This window comes from Oncorhynchus gorbuscha, linkage group LG11 (assembly GCF_021184085.1).
Source record: "Oncorhynchus gorbuscha isolate QuinsamMale2020 ecotype Even-year linkage group LG11, OgorEven_v1.0, whole genome shotgun sequence".
Classification (NCBI taxonomy): Eukaryota; Metazoa; Chordata; class Actinopteri; order Salmoniformes; family Salmonidae; genus Oncorhynchus; species Oncorhynchus gorbuscha.
This window is the reverse complement of record NC_060183.1, coordinates 59,127,262-59,150,304: the sequence shown is the minus strand read 5'-3', so window position 1 is coordinate 59,150,304 and position 23,043 is coordinate 59,127,262. Positions and strand designations below refer to the sequence as shown.

At 44.7% G+C, this 23,043-nt stretch overlaps 1 protein-coding gene across 1 annotated transcript in view; it reads right to left on the bottom strand.

The window, feature by feature from the left end:
- The window catches only part of LOC124049029 (breakpoint cluster region protein-like), a 154,171-nt gene that overhangs the window by 14,102 nt on the left and 117,026 nt on the right, over positions 1-23,043 (bottom strand). Inside the window, exons 9-18 of the mRNA XM_046370315.1 lie at positions 15,147-15,268; positions 14,798-14,963; positions 14,551-14,670; positions 14,321-14,396; positions 13,934-14,044; positions 8,462-8,536; positions 6,098-6,195; positions 4,274-4,405; positions 1,244-1,303; positions 943-1,052 (exon numbers count right to left, since the gene is read on the bottom strand). Of these exons, the coding sequence (XP_046226271.1) occupies positions 943-1,052; positions 1,244-1,303; positions 4,274-4,405; positions 6,098-6,195; positions 8,462-8,536; positions 13,934-14,044; positions 14,321-14,396; positions 14,551-14,670; positions 14,798-14,963; positions 15,147-15,268 (1,070 nt within the window). The remainder of the gene's footprint in view (positions 1-942; positions 1,053-1,243; positions 1,304-4,273; positions 4,406-6,097; positions 6,196-8,461; positions 8,537-13,933; positions 14,045-14,320; positions 14,397-14,550; positions 14,671-14,797; positions 14,964-15,146; positions 15,269-23,043) is intronic.

Sequence of the window (23,043 nt, the reverse complement as noted above, 5' to 3'; positions counted from 1 at the left end):
GATGGTCATTATGGCCAAACAGTTCTATTTTTATTTCATCAGACCAGAGGACATTTCTCCAAAAAGTACAATCTTTTTCCCCATGTTTATTTGCAAACGGTAGTCTGGCTTTTTTATGGTGGTTTTGGAGCAGTGGCTTCTTCCTTGCTGAGCGGCCTTTCAGGTTATGTCGATATAGGACTCGTTTTACTGTGGATATAGATACTTTTGTACTGGTTTCCTCCAGCTTCTTCACAGGGTCCTTTGCTGTTGTTCTGGGATTGATTTGCGATTTTCGCACCAAAGTACGTTCATCTCTAGGAGACAGAACGCGTCTCTTTCCTGAGCGGAATGACGGCTGCGTGGTCCCATGGTGTTTATACTTGCGTACTATTGTTTGTACAGATGAACATGGTACCTTCAGGCGTTTGGAAATTGCACCCAAGAATGAACCAAACTTGTGGAGGTCTACAATTTTTTTTCTGAGGTCTTGGCTGATTTCTTTTGATTTTCCCCATGATGTCAAGCAAAGAGACACAGAGTTTGAAGGTGGGCCTTGAAATACATCCACGGGTACACCAACAATTGACTCAAATTATGTCAATTAGCCAATCAGAAGCTTCTAAAGCCATAACATTGTTTTCTGGAATTTTCCAAGCTGTTTAAAGGCACAGTCAACTTAGTGTATGTAAACTTCTGACCCACTAGAATTGTGATACAGTGAATTATAAGTGAAATAATCTGTCTGTAAACAATTGTTGGAAAAATTACTTGTGTCATGCACAAATTAGATGTCCTAACCGACTTGCCAAAACTATAGTTTGTTAACAAGACATTTGTGGAGTCGTTGATAAACTAGTTTTAATGACTCCAATCTAAGTGTATGTAAACTTCCGACTTCAACTGTCGGTGGTCAGAGAGTATGTTCAGGATATATTTATATGAGGGGAATATTGAACTCACTTGGTCACTGTGGAAATCTTGATTCCGAACACGCCCATGGGTTTCCGTGACGGCATCCTCTTCAGACTAAACTCTCGGCTGGTAAACTTCATAGAAAGCTTTACCTCCATCTGGAGCAATGGGAGAAAGGGTGAAATGACAGTTTAAACCTGTTTACAATGACAACAGATGGTTAGTTAGTAAAGATAAGAAGCAGATTAGTTAAGGATAAGTAACAACCAACATTTATAGGATCGCATGGCATGGCACAAACACAGACTCCTCCTTTTAACTGTGCCGACACACTCACACACACACTCACCCCGGTCATGGGGATGACCGTTCTCTGCCAGTCTTTGCCTAGGAGCGTCTGGGGATCAAGCTGGAGGGAGCAAAACCAGTTGGTTGGTTAGTACACCAATACACAGAGACACTAACAGACTCAAACACACATACAGACAAGAAAACACCAACATTAGGCTACCTTCTAATACATCACCAATGCACACACACGCACAAGCACACACACAGTTGCCAAATTCCCCTCCCCGTATATATTATTTGTTCCTGTCAAACTATTGAACATCAGTTGTCCTATCAGTGAGTGGGGTTACCATGCGTCTCAGCAGGGCACTGCGTACACACCTCCATGGCTTCGACCCATGGCTTCCCCCCAGTAGGTCTCCCCGGGCTGGAGACCTCCTGTCCCCTCTCCCTCTCCATAGTGCCCTCCACACTGTGTCTGGCCAACAGAGTGCAGGCCTTGCCTTGCATCCCATCTCCTCAACTACTTCACCTGTCATGGCTCTCTGTGCAGAGAGACTGACAAAGTCTCCAAACTAGTAAGATATTCTTTACACAGTTGGCTTCTGTCTAGTGTACATGTTCTGTGGTATGAGGGAGTTGGTGGTAGATGCTCCTATCAGGCCCATACTGCCCCTCTCATTCTTTTCTCCTTCTCTTTCTCTCTTTTGTTCCTCTTTCTCTCTTTCATTTCCTCCGTCAGTAGAGCTGTAGTCTCTGTAGGTGTGTATCCTGTCTCTGTGTGTAGCCTAAAGGGCCCAGTCGATAATGATCTCCAGTGGTCCAGGAAAGCCGTTTCACCCAACACACACCTGCCACGCTCACTCTGAGGAGTGTGTGAGGATCACAAGCTAAAGTACGTCCTCATACACACAGGTGTGGATTGCACTACAGGACGACCGCTTGTTTATGCACCTCTCTCGGTCTCCTCCCCTCTCCTCTGCATTATCCCCCCTCCTCCTTTATTCCCTCTCTCCTCCTCTCTTCTCTATTAGTTACAGCTAATCCCTATGCTTAAGTTAGTTTTGGTGTAGGCTGTAAAATGTACCATCCCCCCAGTGGCCTCCAGCCAAGCCTTGAGTAACCCTACCAAGCCATCTCTTCACTGGGTGTCCCCCCTCCCCCCACTACACCCTGCTTAGCGAGCCCATCCCAGTGTGCCAAATTCCCACCCTCTGTATGTGTGTTTGGATGAAAAGTTCATCTGAATCATCAGCTGGGGCTTTCATACAAAGCTGCTCAGCTTTGGCAACATGGCCTACTGCTGTGTGTGTTTGTGTGTGAACCGCCGGGGGACTTGGTCTCTCTCCATCATTATGAAGCTATGTATTAGAAGACTACTGAGCAACATAGCACATACATCAGAGGATGAGAGAACACAGTGATCCATAAGCAAACACATGGTACAGTATGTACAGACTGGGGTAGGGGATGACTTTGTGTTGATGAGCATTCACACAGTTTGATTACACATTTTTGAACCACCATCACAGTTGGCATGGCAATTATCACAGTTACCATGGTAACCACTAGAGGGGATCTATATCCACATCTAAGCAGTAAGTATTTCAAGTCTTCATCTTGTTGTATTCGGTGCACGTGACAAATACAATTTGGTTTGATTGATTTTGACAAACCAGAGAAGAACTCACTATCTGTCTCCAGCCACTTCTCTAGGGTATAGTTTCCTCCTAGATACAGATCCAGGATCAGCTACATCTTCCCAACACTAACACCTTGTGGAATTGCAAAACTTAACTCGTTTTTGGGGGCAACTACACCCTACAAGACTGCCCCTGGCCGGGTAACTGTCTGTTATTGGACATCACTGAATGCTGAAAGGTTTACACACACACACACCCCCCACACACACACACACACCTGTCCAAATGGGGGGGATAGGGAACACTACACCCCCCCCCAGGATGTGGACCAGATCAAAGCAGAGGCTCCATGGATCTGATAGTGTCACGCCCTGATCTTAGTTTGCTTTGTATGTTTATATGTTTTGTTTGGTCAGGGTGTGATCTGAGTGGGCATTCTATGTTGGATGTCTAGTTTGTCTGTTTCTGTATTTGGCCTGATATGGTTCTCAATCAGAGGCAGGTGTTAGTCGTTGTCTCTCATTGGGAACCATATTTAGGTAGCCTGTTTTGTCATTGTGGGTTGTGGGTGATTGTCTATGTGTAGTGTTTGTGTCAGAACTATTGGTTATTAGCGTCACGGTTGTCAGTTTGTTGTTTTGTTGAGTTTACTTTGTGTTTTCGTCATCCATTAAAATGATGCATTCACACCACGCTGCGCTTTGGTCTGCTTCTGACGACAACCGTGACAGATACACTAACCAATGTCTTTATTCACCTGCCTTTCCTTGAAACATGAAGGTCTATGTACAAAAATCCTACCAGGCCCTATCCAGCATTCCATCTCTCACTGCCCACATGCAAAAAGACTTGAACGCACACACACACCAGATCTGGTTACCCTTGGGACAGACTCATAGGCACATAATATTTACAGGAAGAACACATTATTTATGGACCCTGATTCAACCACAGTCAAGATGGGCTGATACTGTACCCTCTAACATACATTCTCAAAGCAAAAAAACCTAAATAAATAAAAGCAAAGAAGAGCAGTTCACTCAACTCTTAGCTCCTGATCATGACCCAATCCATGTGTTGTCCTCGGTCTCTCTACAGCTTTTCACGGGTTATTGGCTCAACTATCTGGTTCTGAAGCTCAGTTGGGTTATGACTAGAGCTAGTCAGGGCTATTTACCTATTGGATGCCTTTTTGCAGGTTCTAAGTCTGCAATTTACACATCTAATCACTGTAGACAGTCTATTCTACTACTCACATAATTAGCTAATTCATTAATTAAATCAGCTGAGCACTCAGCAGTGTTTAGTCCACATCTAGGACATTCAGACCACAATCTCACCACACTGTCATAACCATAACCAGACCAGAGAGATGTAATGTAAATGTAAATAACGTCATCAGGCTGTTACTATGGTGACATAACAGCGTGAAGGTGATGACGTACCGGGATCTGTCCTTTGCCGATGATGCGGTCGGTGCGGTCTCCGTCCTCTTTGTTCTGCTTTGTCTTGTTGTAGCTCTTCTCATAACACAGCAGCCTCAGGGTCTGAGAGCCCTCCAGGTCTATCTCAAACTCCTGGAGCAGAGACAGACAAGAGAGAGAGAGAGAGAGACAGAGAGAGAGAGAGAGAGAGAGAGAGAGAGAGAGAGAGAGACAAAGAGAGAGAGAGAGAGAGAGACAAAGAGACAGACAAAGAGAGAGAGAGAGAGAGAAAGACAAAGAGAGAGAGAGAGAGAGAAAGACAAAGAGAGAGAGAGAGAGAGAGAGAAAGACAAAGAGAGAGAGAGAGAAAAGACAAAGAGAGAGAAAGACAAAGAGAGAGAGAAAGAGACAAAAAGAGAGAGAGAGAGAGAGAGAGAGAGACAAAGAGAGAGAGAGAGAGAGAGAGAGAAAGACACAGAAACAGAAAAAGAGAGAGAGAGAGAGAAAGACACAGAGAGAGAGACAGAAACAGAAAAAGAAAAAGAGATAGAAACAGAAAAAGAGAAAGAGAGAGAGAGAAAAAGAGAAAGAGAGAGAGAGAAAAAGAGAAAGAGAGAGAGATAGAAACAGAAAAAGAGAAAGAGAGAGAGATAGAAACAGAAAAAGAGAAAGAGAGAGAGAGAGAAACAGAAAGAGAGAAAGAGAGAGAAACAGAAAGAGAGAAAGAGAGAGAAACAGAAAGAGAGAGATAGAGAATGAGAGAGAGAGAGACAGAGAGAGAAAGATAGAGAGAAACAGAAAGAGAAACAGAAAGAGAGAGACAGAGAGAATGAGAGAGAGAGAAAGAGAAAAAAAACAGACATGTTATGAGAGAAAATGCCACAGAAACCAGACTGCCTAAAGTAGCTTTACAGTCATTTCTCGAAGGACCAATGTAAAGAATTAGAGGTTTCAGGACTGGTGAGGATGATGCCCATCTACTCAAATAAGAGAGCAGACGGAGGCAGAGATGCAGCTTTTAGTCGTTATACGGCTTTCAATGAGGATGGCATGAAAGTCTCTTCCAAAAGACGCTCAATAAGGTCGATCTGCACACTCTTAGAAAACTCTTCGGTTGTCCCCATAGGAGAACACTTTTTGGTTCCATATAGAATCCTTTTTGGTTCCATGGAACCCAATAGGGTTCTACCTGGAATCAAAAAGGGTTCTTCAAAGGTTTCTCCTATGGGGACCGCCGAAGAACCCTTTTAGGTTCTAGATAGCACCTTTTTTCAAAGAGTGTACACGTTATCAGTTAAGTGCTGTAAATGTGAACGTATTGTCAACAGCAGACAGCACAGCTGACGGAGATTACCGTTAGTTATGTAAAAGAAAACACTGCATATGTTTCCCACACGGTTAGCGGCCACAACACATTCCATTAACATTTCCACAGACATGAGTCATCATCAGAAGCTCCTCATTAGCTAACACTATTTCCACTTTGTTGAGCAATGTAATTTAGCAGCAGAAGCAGCAGCAGTTCCTTGGGCCTGATGGAAAATTCCTGCTGCAGATAAACAAATTCACCAATTGTGTTTTAGAACTGTTGTGTGCGCTCTCATAGCTCTCATGACGCACAAGCACTTTGTGTTTGGCTCTGACATCCAGCACCGTAATACGTGACGACGTTGTGTGGGTGTGTTTATGTGCTCTCTGCCGTTACCTCCTTACTGAAGAGGCCATATGGCTTTCTCATTAAGACACTACTACATCACAACACCAGATGTCTTGGTCTTGGTAGTACCCAGAAAATGCAGATACTGTACTCTGCATATGTCTGGTAATACCAGTACAAGTTCTTACCTCGTTCCATTTGGGCTCTGTGGTATAGCGATACACCCGCGTCTTGGCTTTGTTCGCAAAGTAGCCAAAGGAGTCCACCTCTAACGTGCAGTACAGATCTGAGAGAAGAAGAGGAGATACAGTTACAGTTTTGAAGTTTACATGCACCTGAGCCAAATATATTTAAACTCAGTTGTTTCCTGACATTTATACCCATTAAAAATTCCCTGTCTTAGGTCAGTTAGGATCACCACTTTATTTTAAGAATGTGAAATGTCAGAATAATAGAAGAGAGAATGATTTATTTAAGCTTTTATTTCTTTCATCGCATTCCCAGTGGGTCAGAAGTTTACATACTCTCAATTAGCATTTGGTAGAATGGCCTTTAAATTGTTTAACTTGGGTCAAACTTTTCGGGTAGCCTTCCACAAGCTTCCCACAATAAGTTGGGTGAATTTAGGCCCATTCCTCCTGACAGAGCTGGTGTAACGGAGTCAGGCTTGTAAGGCCTCCTTGCTCGCTCACGCTTGTTCAGTTCTGCTCACACATTTTCTATAGGATTGAGGTCAGGGCTTTGTGATTGCCACTCCAATACCTTGACTTTGTTGTCCTTAAGCCATTTTGCCACAACTTTGGAAGTATGCTTGGGGTCATTGTCCATTTGGAAGACCCATTTGCAACCAAGCTTTAACTTGACTGATGTCTTGAAATGTTGCTTCAATATATCCACATAATTTTCCTGCCTCATGATGCCATCTATTTTGTGAAGTGCACCAGTCCCTCCTGCAGCAAAGCACCCCCATAACATGCTGCTGCCACCCCCATGCTTCACGGTTGGGATGGTGTTCTTCTGCTTGCAAGCCTCCCCCTTTTTCCTCCAAACATAACGATGGTCATTATGGCCAAACAGTTCTATTTTTTTTTCATCAGACCAGAGGACATTTCTAAAACAAAGAGCCATCTTTGTCCCCATGTGCAGTTGCAAACCGTAGTCTGGCTTTTTTTATGGCGGTTTTGGAGCAGTGGCTTCTTCCTTGCTGAGTGGCCTTTCAGGTTATGTCGATATAGGACTCATTTTACTGTGGATATAGATACTTTTGAACGGGTTTCCTCCAGCATCTTCACAAGGTCCGTTGCTGTTGTTCTGGGATTGATTTGCACTTTTCGCACCAAAGTACGTTCATCTCTAGGAGACAGAACGGGTCTCCTTCCTGAGCAGTATGACGGCTGCTTGGTCCCATGGCGTTTATACTTGCATACTATTGTTTGTACAGATGAACGTGGTACCTTCAAGCTTTTGGAAATTGCTCCCAAGGATGAACCAGACTACAATTTTGTTTCTGAGATCTTGGCTGATTTCTTTTGATTTTCCCATCATGTCAAGTAAAGAGGCACTGAGTTTGAAGGTAGATCTTGAAATACATCCACAGGTACACCTCCAATTGACTCAAATGACGTCAATTAGCCTATCACAAGCTTCTAATGCCATGACACAATTTAAAGGCACAGCTGTTTAAAGGCACAGTCAACTTAGTGTATGTAAACTTCTGACCCCCTGGAATTGTGATACAGTGAATTATAAGTGACATAATCTGCCTTAACAATTGTTGGAAAAATTACTTGTGTCATGCACAAAGTAGATGTCCTTAACCAACTTGGCAAAACTATAGTTTGTGAATAACAAGAAATTTGTGGAGTTGTTGAAAAACTAGTTTCAATGACTCCAACCTAAGTGTATGTAAACATCCGACTTCAACTGTAGATTCACCCAAAAGACTACAACTAGTAGTGGTCTCTATGAGAATATAACACAAAATTAAATAAAACAGTAGAATGGACATTGGCATCCTAGCAACAAAACAATCTGCCATTTTGGTCAGGAAAACTTCTCTATGTGATCTCAATATGATACCCTCTTTAAATTAACTGTCATAAATGTAAAACATACTACTGTTGATGAGAACAATTTTATAACAATGTTATTCTATTCGTTCTGCCCCTGAACAGGCAGTTAACCCACTGTTCCTAGGCTGTCATTGAAAATAAGAATTGGTTCTTAACTGACTTGCCTGGTTAATTAAATAAAGGTTAAAAAAAAATGTTTTTTTAAATATTACAAAATCACATGAAATATATGTTGAAGTGACCTCTAACAAATTATATGACATACACCAGAACAGTTTTACAGAACAGCTGTGGCCCCTGTAAGCTTAGCGTAAGGGTGTCTCAAATTTCACCCTATTCCCTATATAGTGTACAACTTTGACCAGAGTAGTGCACTATAAAGGGAATAGTGTGGCATTTGGGGAGCAGCATAATGCCTGTGTTATTACTCCTGTAAAGTATGTACAGTGTAGAGGCACTTTTCGGTGGAGGGTCACTCACTCAAGCTCTGTTTGAGGCCCGAGGCAGAGTGGACGATTACATTCAGGAATCCATGGAGGCCAGGGGATTCATCCTCTGGAAAAACACAAGGAAGAGAGATGAAGGCTTAGAGAGGAATGGAAGATACAGGTAAACTGACTAAATAAAGGACACACTTGAGTAAATGAGGGATACAATGTATACTGAAAGCAGGTGCTGAATTAATTCAGCAATTAACATGGCATCATGCCCAGGGGTCATGTATAAAATGCCCAGTTGCCCATTATTTTGACATCCCTGGCTAGAAGAGATCTCAGTGACTTTGAAAGGGGGTCTCAAAGGAGTATAGTGGGTTTAAATGGTGTGTGTCTCAGTCACCAGATCTGAACACAAATGTCACGTTCGTGGCATAGAGGAGACCAAAGCGCAGCGGGATTAGAATACATTCTTCTTTTAATGAACGAAGAACACAACAAACTATACAAAACAAATGTGCCGCTATAAACATCAAGTGCTGACACTGGAAACTATACATAGACAATAACCTACAAACTATCCAAGGCATATGGCTACCTAAATATGGTCCCCAATCAGAGACAACGATAAACTGCTGCCTCTAATTGAGAAACAATCTAGGCAACCATAGACATAAAAACCCCTAGACTGGAAAACCCCATAAACATACAAAAACTCTAGACAGGGGAAAAACACATATATCACCCTCGTCACACCCTGACCTAACCAAAATAATAAAGAAAACAAAGATAACTAAGGTCAGGGCGTGACAACATATGGGAGATTCTGGAGCAGCGCCAGAAACTGCGTTTTTCATCACCATCAAGAAAACACCAAATTATGGAATTTCTCATGGAAGAATGGTGTGACATTGAAGCTGTTCTGGTGTCTCAACACCCTATTAAGACACTTTATGTTGGCGTTTCCTTTATTTTGTCAGTGGCAATTACCTGTAGATCCATGTCAACATTGGAATGCTGAATGAAACTATAAAGATCCCAAAATATCTATATTTTCTTCACTCTAGAAACTAAACTACACCACAAAAACAAAGATAAATGACATAAAGAACGATAGCAAATGCTTTGGACCACCTTCAATTACATTTTGGGCCAAAAGGCAAACTCAGGTCTATCATTAAATCAGATGGCTCATTCATCACAAAACCCACTGATATTGCCAACTACTTTAATGTTTTTTTCATTGGCAAGATTAGCAAACTTAGGCTTGGCATGCCAGCAACAAACACTGACACTACACATAATACACAAGTATATCTGACCAAATTATGAAAGACACGCATTGTCATTTTGAATTCTGTAAAGTGAGTGTGGAAGAAGTGAAAAAATGATTGTTGTCATTCAACAATAAGCCACCGGGGTCTGACAACATGGTTGGAAAATTACTGAGGATAATAGTGGATGATATTGCCACTCCAGTTTGTCATATTTTCAATCTAAAAGTGTGTTCCCTCAGGCCTGGAGGGAAGCTAAAGTCATTCCACTACCCAAGAATAGTAAAGCCCCCTTTACTGGCTCAAATAGCCGACCAATCAGCCTGGTACCAACCCTTAGTAAACTTCTAGAAAAAATTGTGTTTAACCAGATACAATGCTATTTTACAGTAAACAAATTGTCAAAAGTATTTCCGCACGCTTATAGGGAAGGTCATTCAACAAGCACAGCACTTACACAAATGACTGATGATTAGCTGAGAGAAATTGATGATAAAAAGATTGTGGGAGCTGTTTTGTTAGACATCAGTGCGGATTTTGACATTATCGATCATAGTCTGCTGCTGGAAAAACATATTGGATAAAGAGTTACATGTATAACAGAACACAGAGGGTGTTCTTTAATGGAAGCCTCTCCAACATAATCCAGGTAGAATCAAGAATTTCCCAGGGCAGCTGTCTAGCACCCTTACTTTTTTCAATCTTTACTAATGACATTCTACTGGCCTTTAGTAAAGCCAGTGTGTCTACACATGTGGATGACTCAACACTAGACACATCAGCTACAACAGTGAGTAAAAACACTTAAAGCGCTGCAGTTAGTTTCAGAATGGGTGGCAAGGAATAAGTTAGTCCTAAATATTTCAAAAACTAAAAACATTGTATTTTGGACAAAATATTCACTAAACCATAAACCTCAATTAAATATTGTAATAAATCATGTGGAAATTGAGCAAGTTTAGGTGACTAAACTTGGAGTAACCCCGGATTATAAACCGTCATGGTCAAAAGATATTGATACAACAGTAGCTAAACGGGAGAGAAGTCTGTCCGTAATAAAGCCCTGCTCTACCTTCTTAACAGCACTATCAACAAGGTAGGTCCTACAGGCCCTAGTTTTGTCACACCTGGACTACTGTTTGGTCGTATGGTCAGGTGCTACAAAGAGGGACTTTGGAAAATTACAATTGGCTCAGTACAGGGCAGCACGGCTGGCCCTTAAATGTACACCGAGAGCTAACATTAATAATATAATATGCATGTAAATCTCTCATGGCTCAAATTGGAGGAGAGATTAACTAAGAACACACAACTCGGACACCCATAAATACCCCACAAGACATGCCACCAAAGATCCCTTCACAATCCCCAAGTCCAAAACAGATTATGGGAGGCGCACAGTAACTCTATTCTACATCAGGTAACTGATCTAAGCAGTAGAATCAGATTAATAAAACCGATAAAAATACACCTTCGGCCTCCCGAGTGGCGCAGTGGTCTAAGGCACTGCATCGCAGTGTTAGCTGTGCCACTAGAGATCCTGATTTGAGTCCAGGCTCTGTCGCAGCCGGCCGCGACCGGGAGACCCATGGGGCGGCGCACCATTGGCCCAGTGACATCCGGGTTTGGGGAGGGTTTGGCCGGCAGGGATGTCCTTGTCCCATCGTACACTAGCGACTCCTGTGGCGGGCCGGGCGCAATGGACTCTGACACAGTCGCCAGGTGTACGGTGTTTCCTCCGACACATTGGTGCGGCTGGCTTCCGGAAGACTCCATTTCATTGGTCCGTTCCGTGTCTCCCAGGTCGTCAATTGTCGCTGTGCGACCCTAGCCTCCATCTTCGGATTCTTCCATCCCTGTGTTAAGCCCTTTCTTCGCACCCCGTTCGTCTTCCCTCCCCCCTCCCGTCCTTGTCGGGCGCACCTATTTACAAGGTACTCTGGATTGGGAGGGTTACGGTCCTGACAATTTATTATCATTTATTATCATGTTAAGCGGGCATTGTGTCAAGAAGCAGTGCGGCTTGGTTGGGTCGTGTTTCGGAGGATGCACGGCTCTCGATCTTCACCTCTCCTGAATCCGTACAGGAGTTTTAGCGATGAAACAAGACTAACTACCAATTGGATACCATGAAATTGGGGAGAAAAAGGGGTAAAAAAAAATAGAAAAGAATCTATACACCTTATGGAACAGTGGGGACTGTGAAGAGACACACACACAGGCACAGACACATGTACACATGATAAGACAAACACTCTACACACACGTACACATGGATACTGTATTGTAAATACAGTGCCTTGCGAAAGTATTTGGCCCCCTTGAACTTTGCGACCTTTTGCCACATTTCAGGCTTCAAACATAAAGATATAAAACTGTATTTTTTGTGTGAAGAATCAACAACAAGTGGGACACAATCATGAAGTGGAACGACATTTATTGGATATTTCAAACTTTTTTAACAAATCAAAAACTGAAAAATTGGGCTGTGCCTTGTCCCTCTCAACATCGTGCAAAATTATTCAGCCCCCTTAAGTTAATACTTTATAGCGCCGCCTTTTGCTGCGATTACAGCTGTAAGTCGCTTGGGGTATGTCTCTATCAGTTTTGCACATAGAGAGACTGAAATTTTTCCCATTCCTACTTGCAAAACAGCTCGAGCTCAGTGAGGTTGGATGGAGAGCATTTGTGAATAGCAGTTTTCAGTTCTTTCCACAGATTCTCGATTGGATTCAGGTCTGGACTTTGACTTGGCCATTCTAACACCTGGATATGTTTATTTTTGAACCATTCCATTGTAGATTTTGCTTTATGTTTTGGATCATTGTCTTGTTGGAAGACAAATCTCCGTCCCAGTCTCAGGTCTTTTGCAGACTCCATCAGGTTTTCTTCCAGAATGGTCCTGTATTTGGCTCCATCCATCTTCCCATCAATTTTAACCATCCTCCCTGTCCCTGCTGAAGAAAAGCAGGCCCAAACCATGATGCTGCCACCACCATGTTTGACAGTGGGGATGGTGTGTTCAGGGTGATGAGCTGTGTTGCTTTTACGCCAAACATAACGTTTTGCATTGTTGCCAAAAAGTTCAATTTTGGTTTCATCTGACCAGAGCACCTTCTTCCACATGTTTGGTGTGTCTCCCAGGTGGCTTGTGGCAAACTTTAAACGACACTTTTTTGGATATCTTTAAGAAATGGCTTTCTTCTTGCCACTCTTCCATAAAGGCCAGATTTGTGCAATATACAACTGATTGTTGTCCTATGGACAGAGTCTCCCACCTCAGCTGTAGATCTCTGCAGTTCATCCAGAGTGATCATGGGCCTCTTGGCTGCATCTATAATCAGTCTTCTCCTTGTATGAGCTGAAAGTTTAGAGGGACGGCCAGGTCTTGGTAGATTTGCAGTGGTCTGATACTCCTTCCATTTCAATATTATCGCTTGTACAGTGCTCCTTGGGATGTTTAAAGCTTGGGAAATATTTTTTTTTCCAAATCCGGCTTTAAACTTCTTCACAACAGTATCTCGGACCTGCCTGGTGTGTTCCTTGTTCTTCATGATGCTCTCTGCGCTTTTAACGGACCTCTGAGACTATCACAGTGCAGGTGCATTTATATGGAGACTTGATTACACACAGGTGGATTGTATTTATCATCATTAGTCATTTAGGTCAACATTGGATCATTCAGAGATCCTCACTGAACTTCTGGAGAGAGTTTGCTGCACTGAAAGTAAAGGGGCTGAATAATTTTGCACGCCCAATTTTTCAGTTTTTGATTTGTTAAAAAAGTTTGAAATATCCAATAAATGTTGTTCCACTTCATGATTGTGTCCCACTTGTTGTTGATTCTTCACAAAAAATACAGTTTTATACATTTATGTTTGAAGCCTGAAATGTGGCAAAAGTTCGCAAAGTTCAAGGGGGCCGAATACTTTCGCAAGGCACTGTATGTGATAGTAGAGTAGTGGCCTGAGGGAACACACTAAATGTGTTGTGACAGGTGTTCTACACTGTATAGGAAGAGTAGTGGGGATCCTTAATAAATAGAATTACAGACTAAGATAAAAAAGAGACCACGAACTACAAACATTTACAAACTGCAAACTGTTCTGACAACCATAACTTCATTTTGTTCCTATTTGGTCTTTGGATATGGTCTTTCTCCACTTCAGAGCACATAGTTGATACATCTGACAGAAAAACTCTGGGCCAGCAGTCAGAGCAGAACATTGAATAACATCTGGTACCTTGACCTTCTTTGTTGATGGTGAGTGGGATGTGGTGGACAGTCTGCAGCTTCACACATGAGTTGGTCAACATCTGTAGCTCCATGGAGGTCAGGGAGAAGCTCTTGAAGCCTGGGAGAGGGACCATACAAACACAGGGTCAGGGGTCAGGGGTCAGAGTCACCCACACAGTATGTCGCAGTACAGTGTGTATGTTAATGCTGCATGTGAGCAAATATTAGTGGTTTCAATTGGTTGGTTCAATTTACACAATGGACTACAGGTCAGATTATTGGGCATCTTCTATCATCTAACCTGAGTCAATGGCTGCTCCTTACTCAAACACTCATTGCTTACAGGGTGATACTGAAGAGATTTAGTCACAGTAGAATACTGAGGGCCACCTACATTTCTTCTGCTGTTCCTGGATCGTCTCCTTCCACTCAGCGCGCTCGTAGTCTGAAGACATCAGAAACATGTAACCCTGAAACACAGCACACACTTAGATACAATACAATCATATACAGTCTATCAAAGATGATGATGGCGATTGTAATGATGTAGAGGGTGATAGTGATGGTGATGATAGCTTGTTGTTGATGATGATGAGGGTGATGAAGAGGAAGACAGGGGTTCACCTTGCCGTTCCTGTTGTGTACTCTGAGGGCCATACTGGGGGAGGTGAGCAGCAGAAGAGACTCCTGCTCCGACAGCTTCTTCCTCAACCTGTCAATCACCTTCGACCCTTTGTTGGCTCGCTAGACAGAAGAAAATACACGTGTCAAAAGACCTGTCAACTACATTAACATACTATGGTATGTGTGTGTGTGCGTATGCATGCATGCGTGTGAGTCTGTGTGTGTGTGTACACTGTCTGTGACATACCTTCTCTCTCTGGATCTCACTCTTGATGTGGGAGATCTTGACCTTCATGGCGTCCAGCTCCTCGTCAGGGACCTGGGGGATGGGCAGAGGCTCAGACTCATCTGTGTTCTGGAAGGTTAGGTCTGACAGAGGGATGTACCACTTGGAATCATACTGCTGACTCTTCCTGCAGAGAGGGAGGGATGGAGATAAAGATAGAGTGTGTGAGAGAAAGAGAGAGAGAGAGAGAGAGAGAGAGAGGAAGTGATATGATTAGAAATCCTAGCATCTTGAAGACAGACATGTCCTGGAATATGTTAGAAGAAAAGAAGAGTTGAACATAGACAGAACGATGGGAAGACTATTTTACCCTCCGATCTGTTTCTTGAGCTTGGCGCAGAGCAGCAGGTCGGTGAAGAGGAAAACATGGCGGAGCTTCCTGGTTCCCTCCACCAGCTCCACCATGAAGCTGTCCTTCAGCAGCTGGCGGTTCTACGAAACCACACAATCAGCCATCAGATCAATCTATACATCAGCTGATCAAACAATACGATACACTTCCATATTCTGTATTGGTTAAGAAACTGTGGTGTGTGTGTGTGTGTGTGTGTGTGTGTGTGTGTGTGTGTGTGTGTGTGTGTGTGTGTGTGTGTGTGTGTGTGTGTGTGTGTGTGTGTGTGTGTGTGTGTGTGTGTGTGTGTGTGTGTGTGTGTGTGTGTGTGCGTGCGTGTGTGTGTGTGTGTGTGGGGGGGGGACTCTTATGCCACCATGATCCAGAAGGGGGCATTGATGTTTTTCCAAACACAGCTGTACATTTACAGCTCTGTCTATAACATAAAACAGCTTGCATCAGGAGAGGGCCAATGTTACAACACTGTTCCATATGCCTTGTCTAACCTCATGGAGGCGTAGATACTACAGGAGGTACATTTCTGTACAGTTCCAGCAAGTCTACAACACATCAGGAGGACCTTTGAAGTAAAGAATACCTAACTAAAGCACATCTATGCCCAACATAAGGAGAGCATATCTGAACAAAGCACATAGTCCATGTGAGGACATTACAGATGAACTGCACTCCCTACAATGAACGGTCTGATAAAGCTAGGCCTGAGGGGTAGAGGCTCACAAGCAACCCCCCATGTTTCTGTGTGTGTGTGAGTCATCCACGCTCACACACACCTAACAGGGTCTCCCCCGGCAAAGTGCAGGGTTGTTGCTGTACCAGTCAGTGTGTATGGACCATCTTAAAGGGAATGTCGAACAATGGCTCAGAGTCTCTGATCCAGACAGCAGCACGTCACACAGGACCCCAGAAAGAGTAGATGCTGCATGAGCAACAGATAATAGGGATCCTAATAAATAACCAAAAAACACAGACATGGTCGGACATCTGCTCTGTGCCTGTCCTCGGCCTGATTGACATTTAGAGTCTGATATCCCTGCTAAGAAGATGAGACACTTCTAATTTACTCATTCCCAATGGCTGCTCTAATTATTCATTAGATAGATAATGACCACAGCCGTGATAGATCACTTCCTCATCGGCTTATTAAAAATAACATTTTAGGCTTTCAAATGGTATCATTTATTTAAAAAGTGAAAGTAGTTGGGGGCCAAAATGGCTACATACTGTGGCTTTGATGTAAAGAGTGTGACCCCACAATCTGTCGGACACAGTGGAGGGGTGTGCCTCTTTTAACTGATGACCATTGGACATATTGATCCTCTTTTCGGTTTGGGACGAGGTTTCATCAGCTGCTCAATTTGCATTGACGAATTCCCCCGACCTTCCAACTACAACACTGTGCTTCTCTGGTGCTCTCTGACTACTGTATTATTAAAGCAGTGTGTATGTATTGTCCATCACAGGGTACAGCATTTCATTCAATCAAATCACGTCATCGATCCTGTTGGTCGTGGCTTGTAAGGGAGGGATCCAATAAGATCATAGCTCACCAGGAGATCATGGGGTGAATGCTGGAGATAAGCCAGTCAGGGGGATAACAGAGAGATTTAGGGATTACATGATGTATTGTAAGTGTATACTGGCCCTCCTAGAAAGTGAAGGGGATAGGGTGCTCAAACATTAGGGACACACATCTGTTTGTTTACCTTGTCAAACACAATCAAATGATCCTCCAGGCTGCGGATAACGACACTACATACATTACACACTTCATATGACCCAATGCACCGTTCTAGATGCAGCCAGACTACTGACATTCTCCCTGAGGGACTCCTAATCTTTCTCTCCTCCTGAAGGACAAGGTCCTCCTCATCAAATACGCTTTACTATGGCCTCCAGAAGAAACATGACTTTGGCCATCTCTCATAATCGCTGACTAAAAGGGCAGCAGGACAATTGAGAAAAGAGAGACTCGGTCTGTGCCGCACGCTGACAGCGAAGAACGCCTATGAAGTATTGACCAGTTCGTGGTAGTCCCTCTGAGTGCAGTACGTGTGTGTTTGTGTGCATGTGTCTGTACATAAATGTTCAAAATATAGATATTTAGAGTATGCTCTCAGAACCATCCACACACTGTGTGTGTGCCTCTCCTGCATACCCAAACACACATCAAAAGCACATCACTCCCAGAGGCCCAGAGAGGGACAGAGACATAGAGAAAGAGAGAGAGAGAGAGAGAGAGAGAGAGAGAGAGAGAGAGAGAGAGAGAGAGAGAGAGAGAGAGAGAGAGAGAGAGAGAGAGAGAGAGAGAGAGAGAGAGAGAGAGAGAGAGAGAGAGAGAGAGAAAGAAGAGGGAGAGACAGAGAAGATGGAGAGACAGAGAAGAGGGAGAGGGAGAGACAGAGAAGAGGGAGAGACAGAGAAGAGAGAGAGGGAGAAAGAGACAGAGATAGAAAGAGACAGAGAGAGAAAGAGAGAGACAGAGAGAGAGAGAGAGAGAGAGAGAGACAAACAAGAGCGAGAGAAGAGAGAGACAAACAAGAGGGAGAGACAGAGAAGAGGAAGAGATATAGAGAGGAAGAGAGAGCGAGAGACAGAGAGAGAAAGAGACAGAGAGAGAAAGAGAGAGAGACAGAGAGAGAAAGAGACAGAGAAGAGGGAGAGACAGAAGAGGGAGAGACAGAGAAGAAGGAGAGAGAGAAGAGAGAGAGACAGAGAAGAGAGAGAGACAGAGAAGAGAGAGAGACAGTGAAGAGAGAGAGACAGAGAAGAGAGAGAGACAGAGAAGAGATGGAGAGGGAGAAGAGGGAGAGACAGAAGCGGGAGAGACAGAGAAGAGAGAGAGAAAGAAGAGAGAGAGACAGAGAAGAGAGAGAGACAGTGAAGAGAGAGAGAGAGACAGAGCAGAGATGGAGAGGGAGAAGAGGGAGAGACAGACAAGAGGGAGAGACAGAGAAGAGGGAGAGAAAGAAGAGAGAGAGACAGAGAAGAGAGAGAGACAGTGAAGAGAGAGAGACAGAGAAGAGAGAGACAGAGAAGAGATGGAGAGGGAGAAGAGGGAGAGACATAGAAGAGGGAGAGACAGAGAAGAGGGAGAGAAAGAAGAGAGAGAGACAGAGAAGAGAGAGAGAGACAGTGAAGAGAGAGAGACAGAGAAGAGAGAGAGACAGAGAAGAGATGGAGAGGGAGAAGAGGGAGAGACAGAGAAGAGGGAGAGACAGAGAAGAGAGAGAGAGACAGAGAAGAGAGAGAGAGACAGAGAAGAGAGAGAGACAGAGAAGAGGGAAAGACAGAGAAGAGAGAGAGACAGAGAGGAGGGATAGACAGATAAGACGGAGAGACAGAGAAGAGAGAGAGACAGAGAAGAGTGAGAGACAGAGAAGAGGGAGAGACAGAGAAGAGGGAGAGACCGAGAAGAGGGAGAGACAGAGAAGATGGAGAGACAGAGAAGAGGGAGAGACAGAGAAGAGGGAGAGACAGAGAGGGAGAGACAGAGAAGAGGGAGAGACAGAGAAGAGAGAGAGAAGGTGAGACAGAAGAGGGAGAGAGAGAGACAGAGAAGAGGGAGAGACAGAGAAGAGGGAAAGACATAAGAGAGAGAGACAGAGAAGAGGGAGAGACAGATAAGAGGGAGAGACAGAGAAGAGGGAGAGACAGAGAAGAGGGAGAGACAGAGAAGAGGGAGAGACAGAGAAGAGAGAGAGGGAGAGACAGAGAAGAGAGTGAGGGAGAGACAGAAGAGGGAGACACAGAGAAGAGGGAGAGATAGACAGAAAGAGAAGAGAAAGAGAGAGAGAGACAGAGAAGAGAGACAGTGAAGAGATGGAGAGGGAGAAGAGGGAGAGACAGAGAAGAGGAGACACAGAGAAGAGGGAGAGAAAGAAGAGAGAGAGACAGAGAAGAGAGAGAGACAGTGAAGAGAGAGAGACAGAGAAGAGAGAGAGACAGAGAAGATATGGAGAGGGTGAAGAGGGAGAGACATAGAAGAGGGAGAGACAGAGAAGAGGGAGAGAAAGAAGAGAGAGAGACAGAGAAGAGGGAGAGACAGAGAAGAGGGAGAGACAGAGAAGAGGGAGAGACAGAGAAGAGGGAGAGACAGAGAAGAGGGAGAGACAGAGAAGAGAGAGAGAGGGAGAGACAGAGAAGAGAGAGTGAGGGAGAGACAGAAGAGGGAGACACAGAGAAGAGGGAGAGATAGAGAGACAGAAAGAGAGAGAGAAAGAAGAGAGAGAGACAGAGAAGAGAGAGAGACAGTGAAGAGATGGAGAGGGAGAAGAGGGAGAGACAGAGAAGAGAGAGAGACAGAGAAGAGGGAGAGAAAGAAGAGAGAGAGACAGAGAAGAGAGAGAGACAGTGAAGAGACAGAGAAGAGAGAGAGACAGAGAAGATATGGAGAGGGTGAAGAGGGAGAGACATAGAAGAGGGAGAGACAGAGAAGAGGGAGAGAAAGAAGAGAGAGAGACAGAGAAGAGGGAGAGACAGTGAAGAGAGAGAGACAGAGAAGAGAGAGAGACATAAAAGAGGGAGAGACAGAGAAGAGGGAGAGACAGAGAAGAGAGAGAGACAGAGAAGAGGGAGAGACAGAGAAGAGGGAGAGACAGAGAAGAGAGAGAGACAGAGAAGAGAGAGAGACAGAGAAGAGGGAGAGACAGAGAAGAGAGAGAGAGACAGAGAAGAGAGAGAGACAGAGAAGAGAGAGAGACAGAGAAGAGGGAGAGACAGAGAAGAGGGAGAGACAGAGAAGAGAGAGAGACAGAGAAGAGAGAGAGACAGAGAAGAGGGAGAGACAGAGAAGAGAGAGACAGAGAAGAGGGAGAGACAGAGAAGAGAGAGAGACAGAGAAGAGGGAGAGACAGAGAAGAGAGAGAGACAGAGAAGAGGGAGAGACAGAGAAGAGGGAGAGACAGAGAAGAGAGAGAGACAGAGAAGAGGGAGAGACAGAGATGAGGGAGAGACAGAGAGGGAGAGACAGAGAAGAGGGAGAGACAGAGAAGAGAGAGAGAGGGAGAGACAGAGAAGAGGGAGAGACAGAGAAGAGGGAGAGAGAGAGACAGAGAAGAGGGAGAGACAGAGAAGAGGGAAAGACATATAAGAGAGAGAGACAGAGAAGAGGGAGAGACAGAGAAGAGGGAAAGACAGAGAAGAGGGAGAGACAGATAAGAGGGAGAGACAGAGAAGAGGGAGAGACAGAGAAGAGGGAGAGACAGAGAAGAGGGAAAGACATATAAGAGAGAGAGACAGTGAAGAGGGAGAGACAGAGAAGAGAGAGAGAGGGAGAGACAGATAAGAGGGAGAGACAGAGAAGAGAGAGAGAGGGAGAGACAGAAGAGGGAGAGACAGAGAAGAGGGAGAGATGGAGAGACAGAAAGAGAGATAGAGAGACAGAAAGAGAGAGAGACAGAAAGAGAGACAAAAGAGAGACTGAGAGAAAGACACACAGAGACAGATAGAGAAAGAAGAGAGAGAGAGACAGAGAGAGAGACAGAAAGAGAGAAAGAACATGACGAAATGTAAAAAATATTAAACAATTAGAGAGTGTCGTTTATTCAAATTTGAAATCCTTATGCAAGGTTTCAAAGAACTCTCTGATGAGGATAGGCAACCTGTCCTGTTGGGGAAGGACACAGAGCTGTGGGTTGGTAGCACACTACATTGCTGCCTGCCACAAGATGAGGGACAGTGTCTGACAGACCAATCAACCTGCACATGTCCTCTACTGTATGCTTATTGTTATTGTTCAGTGTATGGTTTTTGACCCTTGGTTATTGTTGTTACTGTTGTCCCGTTGACAAAGTAAGCTTTGGCAATACGTACATTGTTACGTCATGCCAATAAATCAAATTTAAAAGAGAGAGACAGAGAGACAGAGAGACTTCAGATGCAGCCAGGCTAATTAGCATTTTAATTAGGCATCTTCTGTTCGGCCCCCAACCTTCTACAACCACAATATGGCTGGCCAAGGCCCCTGGGGGCCACTTGTGCTGCGCTCCTCCTGCACACCTCCACTAATCACATGCTGCCAGTCTCATATGTACGCTGTTGAAATGGTCCCCTCATTCTACACTATACCGGAGCATCATCAAGCCACTACTCATCTCGGGCAGCATCTGTTATCATAACATGCTGACAGTTTCACACTGGAACAAACTGTTAACAATCCCAAACATGGCATCAAAACTCATTAGTCTCCCCACTCCAAGGCCTAGATTCAATCAGATCAAGCGCTAACCGGCAATAGCCGACACCCGCATAGCTGATGTTTTGGTGGTGTCTGAGGTGCTACTGCGTTGGAGCTGTCCGATCGGTGAGCAGCTACTCCTGGTCATTGTCACGAAGCCACACCTGTCCCACTCGAATCAGAAGTTCAGAAGAAGAAAGTGGAGGCGATATAGAAATAATGCTGCTCACATTCCAGTGTTCCAACTTGTAAACAAGGCTGCATGGGATTTCTCTTAATGCGACTCTGTGCAGCCAATGGCAATATCCGCTTTAGGTAGAATACCAGGAGCCGCTTGTGGATTTGACAGCTCTAACGCAGTTCCACCTCTGACACCGCCAAAACAACCACAATGAGGATGTTGGCTAAAGAGGATCTGATTGAAAACAGCTCTAAAACTCTCACTTCTTAATGAAAGCGCAATCTAGTCCAAAGCCCAGACCACCCTCTTCACCACGGCTTTGATGTCCTCCCATCAGGTCGGAGATAACGGATGATGATATGTCGCGCTGTGCGCTTCGGGAGGAGTTTCATCACTGGGATAATCACTATAATAAACAACTGTATGAAGCTTCCCTCTATGGGCAAGTGGTGGTACTGTAAATGTCTGACTTGTTCGTTTCTTGCTGCGTTTTCTATTTGTTTTATGTATTCATGTCTGAATTGTGTTGAACGATTCTGATTCTGATACCTCTACCCAAACCCCATGTCCTGTCTATCCCTGCTCCAGATCAGTAACCTCTGCCCCTGTCACCACAACCCTTCTCCCTGACCACAACCCTTCTCCTTGTCATCACAGCCCTTCTCCCTGTCATCACAACCCTTCTCCCTGTCCACACAACCCTTCTCCCTGTCACCACAACCCTTCTCCCTGACCACAACCCTTCTCCCTGTCACCACAACCCCCTTCTCCCTGACCACAACCCTTCTCCCAGTCACCACAACCCTTCTCCCTGTCACCACAACCCTTCTCCCTGTCATCACAACCCTTCTCCCTGACCACAACCCTTCTCCCTGTCATCACAACCCTTCTCCCTGACCACAACCCTTCTCCCTGACCACAACCCTTCTCCCTGTCATCACAACCCTTCTCTCCCTGTCACCACAACCCTTCTCCCTGTCATCACAACCCTTCTCCCTGTCCACACAACCCTTCTCCCTGTCACCACAACCCTTCTCCCTGACCACAACCCTTCTCCCAGTCACCACAACCCTTCTCCCTGTCACCACAACCCTTCTCCCTGTCATCACAACCCTTCTCCCTGACCACAACCCTTCTCCCTGTCATCACAACCCTTCTCCCTGACCACAACCCTTCTCCCTGACCACAACCCTTCTCCCTGTCATCACAACCCTTCTCTCTGTCACCACAACCCTTCTCCCTGTCATCACAACCCTTCTCCCTGTCCACACAACCCTTCTCCCTGTCACCACAACCCTTCTCCCTGACCACCCTTCTCCCTGTCAACCCTTCTCCCTGTCACCACAACCCTTCTCCCTGTCATCACAACCCTTCTCCCTGACCACAACTCTTCTCCCTGTCATAACAACCCTTCTCCCTGTCACCACAACCCTTCTCCCTGTCATCACAACCCTTCTCCCTGACCACAACCCTTCTCCCTGTCACCACAACCCTTCTCC